Genomic DNA, 4,308 nt, shown 5'->3' on the forward strand with positions numbered 1-4,308 from the left:
ACAAAAATGTTTTTAGTATTCAACAAACAAGTAAAACCCCTTTTTTTAGAAATGACTTATTGAAGTCGTTTGAAGACGACGGCGTCTACGCACAAATTTCTTGCCGCACTGGACAACTGGACGCTATGGCTTCTCTCCTGTGTGGTGGCGGCGGAGGTGCGCTCGCAACGCGAATGACTGCGAAAATGAGTCCTGACAAACAGAACACTGGAACGGCTTCTCCCCAGTGTGCGTTCGAAAATGTGAACGAAAATCTCCGACAGTCCAAAATGTCTTGTTGCACTCCGTACACTCAACTTGCTTTCCTGATCATTCGGTGTGGACTCGGATGCTGTGTTGTTTCATGCCCAATGAATGCGCAAACCTTTTGTCGCAAACAGAACACTTGAAAGGTTTCTCTCCAGTGTGGGTCCGGAGATGTGGATTGAGACCCGACGAGGTTCGAAATTTCTTGGTGCACACGGTGCACTCGAAGGGCTTCTCTCCAGTGTGGGTGCGGAGGTGCACAGCTAGAGAGCCAGGCGCCGAACACTTGTAGTCGCACTCGGTGCACTCAAAAAGCTTTTCTCCCGTGTGCGATCGCTGATGTGTGCGCAAATGACTGCTTTGCGAAAACTTTTTGTTGCACACGACACACTCGAACGGCTTCTCCCCAGTGTGGGTTCGGAGATGAATTTTCAGTGTAGCATTTGCACCAAATCTCTTTTGACACACACCGCACTCGAAGGGCTTTTCTCCGGTGTGGATGCGGGTGTGAGCGATAAAAGTACTACTGGTCTCACATTTTTTGTTGCACACAGAACATTCGTATTTGTAGTGCTTTTCTCCAGTGTGCACGCGAAGGTGAGTACGCAGCTTGCTAGACTTCTCAAACTTCTTGTCGCACAACGCACACTGAAAAGGCTTCTCTCTCTCTCCCGTGTGGGTGCGGAGATGCGCTCGCAGACCTTGAGCGGACCCAAACTTCTTGTCGCAGAGCGTACACTCGAAGGCTCGCTCTGATGTGTGTTTCAGCTGGTGTACGCGCAGTTCAGCACGTTCTGGAAACTTCTTGTTGCACAAAGTACACTCGAAGGGCCTGTCCGTGGTGTGCATACGGCGGATATGCACTCTCATATTGCGAGCCAATGCACATTTCTTCTCACAAAAAGTACACTCGTAAGGCCTCTCTCCCGTGTGGGTACGTTCGTGGTTTCGAAGATGTTCACCCCTCTTAAAACTCTTGCTGCAGACACCGCACTGAAATGGCTTCTCTCCTGTGTGTGTCCGGAGATGACCTCGCAATTTCACACTTTCACTAAATTTCCTGTTGCACAGAGAGCACTCGTAGGGCTTTTCTCCAGTGTGCGTCCTGAGATGTGTGCACAGGTTTTGACTCGTCGTGAATTTCTTGTCGCACAGCGTGCACTCGAATGGCTTCTCCCCGGTGTGGGTGAGGTGGTGTCTCTTGAGAGTTCCACTCGTGGCGCTCCTGAAGTCGCAAACGTTGCACCCATAAGGCTTTTCTCCGGTGTGGGTCCGGCTGTGAATGACCAGGCTACCTTTCGTAGAAAATCTCTTGCTGCACACGGTACATTCATTGGGCTTTACTCCTGTGTGAATGCGCACATGCCTTTGCAGCTGATAGCGCTGCGAAAACTTCTTATCACACATTTTGCAGTCGAATGGCTTCTCTCCTGTGTGTGTTCTGAGATGCACTTCTCGCATGCCATTCGTTGCAAATTTCTTGTTGCATACATTGCACTCGAAAGGTTTCTGTCCCGTGTGGGTGCTCAAGTGGATGGCGAGCTTTTCATTGGCGGCAGCTTTCTTGCGGCCGACATCGGATTGGACCGGCATGCTGAAGAGTAGCAACCCTCAAATATGTCTGGAAAAGAAAATATTAAAAAACAAATGTTCTATGTCTACATCTACAAGCATAATGTCATGGTAGAAACACATCTTGGAAAGACTCGGACAGGAAACGAGGCAGACAGTTACTGAAACGGTTGTAGTGGTTTTTTTACGAACAACAACATGCTTCACAGGCGTAATTTGTAGTGCAGTTCTATGCGCAGATTATCTGCAGAAAGAAAACGGAAAGAGGTTGCTTCTCCTTTAAACGTTATGGTTGTCGGCCTTCACCTTACCTCCTTCTGCTCCGAAAGCTGCTCCGTGTCCTCTCTCTCAGCCGGCGTGTCGTCGTACTCTGCGTCGCCAGGGTGATCCTGGGCGCGCTCCGGTTCGTGTTGTGGCGAGGGGGGGGGGGGAGCGGTCTCGGACCCTTCGACGGCGACGGCACGGACAGGACTGTAGTACTGTACGTGGCTGGGTGGGTGGCTGGGCTGGCGCGAAGAGCTCGGGAAACCCGCAGTGGCCGGGATCGCCCTGGCCTGGTCGCTACCCTGGCTGCCAGCTCGGTCGGTCCGGCCACTACCCGGTCGGACAGAGGAGGAGGGGAGTGGCACCAGAGCCCTGCGTTGTGACCCTGGTGGGGCGTCCTTGTCCTTGCCGGCTCATCCCAATAAGTTCCCGTGTGAAATTCAATTCAGAGTCGTCGAAGTAAACGGTGCCGGGAAGCGTTTGTCACACGCGTATCACCTGGAAGCGGTCGCGAATGGGAACATACTCAGGTAGTAGTGTGTGACATTCACGCCACCTTCTCGGCACGCCAAAAACCGTGGGTATTACTGTTACTGCATCACCCTTACCCCCCCCCCCCCCTCCGGGCCAACCTCTCTCTCACATCTCACCCGTCCAATTTTCATAGTGTAACTCAAGCAAACAAAATAAATTCCTTCATAGGTTTTATTTCTTTTCAAAACTTTTTACAAATATTTTCTTTGTTCATATTACAAAAATGTTTTTAGTATTCAACAAACAAGTAAAACCCCTTTTTTTAGAAATGACTTATTGAAGTCGTTTGAAGACGACGGCGTCTACGCACAATTTTCTGGCCGCACTGGACAACTGGACGCTATGGCTTCTCTCCTGCGGGGTGGCGGCGGAGTAGGTGCGTTCGCAACGTGGATGAATGCGAAAATGAGTCCTGACAGACAGAACACTGGAACGGCTTCTCACCAGTGTGCGTTCGAAGGTGTGAACGTAACTCATTGTCTGTCCAAAAGTTCCCGTCGCAAACCGTACATTTGACTTGCTTTCTTGAGGAGTCTGTGTGGACTCGGATAACGTGTCCTTTCAGGCTCGAAGAATGCGCAAATCTTTTGTTGCAAACAGAGCACTCAAAAGGTTTCTCTCCGGTGTGGGTTCGGAGATGAACTTTCAGTTTTCCACTTTCACTAAATTTCTTTTTGCACACACTGCACTCGAAGGCCTTCTCTCCTGTGTGTGTGAGGTGGTGGCTGCGCAGATAACTACTGTCGGTAAATTTCTTGTTGCAAAAAGAACACTCGAAGTGCCTGTCTCCGGTGTGGACACGGCGGATATGCGTTTTCATACTGCTTCTTAGTGCAAATTTCATGTCACAGACAGTACACTCGTGAGGCTTCTCTCCTGTGTGGGTTTGGAGATGACGTCGCAATGCCCAACTTCCACTGAATTTCCTGTTGCATAGAGAGCACTCGTAGGTCTTTTCTCCTGTATGCGTTTTTAGATGTTCGCGCAGGTGTGCATTCGACATGAATTTCTTGTCGCACAGCGGACATCCGAAGGGCCTCTCCCCGGTGTGGGTGCGGAGGTGTAACTTGAGACTTCCAATCATGGTGCACCTGTAGTCGCACACGTTGCACCCGTAAGGCTTCTCTCCGGTGTGGGTCCGGCTGTGGACGAGCAGGCCCTTTTTGTCAGCAAATTTCTTGCCGCACTCGGTACATTCAGCGGGCTTTTCTCCTGTGTGTGTGCGCACATGTCTTTGGAGATCACCGCTTTGCGCAAACTTCCTCTCACACACTGTGCACTCGAAAGGTTTCTCCCCCGTGTGGGTTCGGAGATGCACTTTCCGACTGTGACTGTTTGCAAATTTCTTGTTGCAAACATTACATTCATACGGCTTCTCTCCTGTGTGGATGCGCATGTGTATACGAAGCGTACTGCTACCCTGAAGTTTCCTGTTGCATACGGGGCATTCGTGTTGAGACTGATGTTGTTCTCCCGCGCGATGGTGAGAACGCGCACAGCCACGTCGCGCAAACTTCTTGTCACACAACGCACCTGCACCGCGCTCCCTTCTTTCACCATAGGGCTTCTCCCCGGTGTGGGTGCGGAGGTGTAACTTGAGACTTCCACTCGTGGTGCACCTGTAGTCGCACACGTCGCACCTGAAGGGCTTCTCCTCGGTGTGGGTTCGGAGGTGTACCTGGAGACTTCCAC

At 51.0% G+C, this 4,308-nt stretch overlaps 2 protein-coding genes across 2 annotated transcripts; both read right to left on the minus strand.

The window, feature by feature from the left end:
• Window positions 1–9: 9 nt before the first annotated feature.
• On the minus strand, window positions 10–2,214 carry LOC113213195 (zinc finger protein 26-like). The gene is made up of 2 exons (XM_026432180.2): window positions 2,130–2,214; window positions 10–1,867 (listed from the first exon to the last, which is right to left on the minus strand). Exon 2 carries the CDS (start codon window positions 1,837–1,839, stop codon window positions 310–312), a length of 1,530 nt encoding a protein of 509 aa, XP_026287965.1. The 5' UTR covers window positions 1,840–1,867; window positions 2,130–2,214; the 3' UTR covers window positions 10–309.
• Window positions 2,215–2,836: 622 nt separating this feature from the next.
• On the minus strand, window positions 2,837–4,306 carry LOC127749920 (zinc finger protein 26-like; the record flags this gene model as incomplete). The annotated part of the gene is made up of 1 exon (XM_052269994.1): window positions 2,837–4,306. A coding segment is annotated over one exon (1,350 nt), but the record flags the coding sequence as incomplete, so codon positions are not given.
• Window positions 4,307–4,308: the final 2 nt, after the last annotated feature.

The sequence above is a fragment of the Frankliniella occidentalis genome, unplaced genomic scaffold (genome assembly GCF_000697945.3).
Source record: "Frankliniella occidentalis isolate FOCC.00 unplaced genomic scaffold, Focc_3.1 Scaffold5, whole genome shotgun sequence".
Lineage (NCBI taxonomy): Eukaryota > Metazoa > Arthropoda > Insecta > Thysanoptera > Thripidae > Frankliniella > Frankliniella occidentalis.

Coding starts and splice junctions, on each gene's coding strand:
- LOC113213195 (XM_026432180.2), bottom strand. CDS start 1,839: ATGCCGGTCCAATCCGATGTCGGCCGCAAGAAAGCTGCCGCCAATGAA.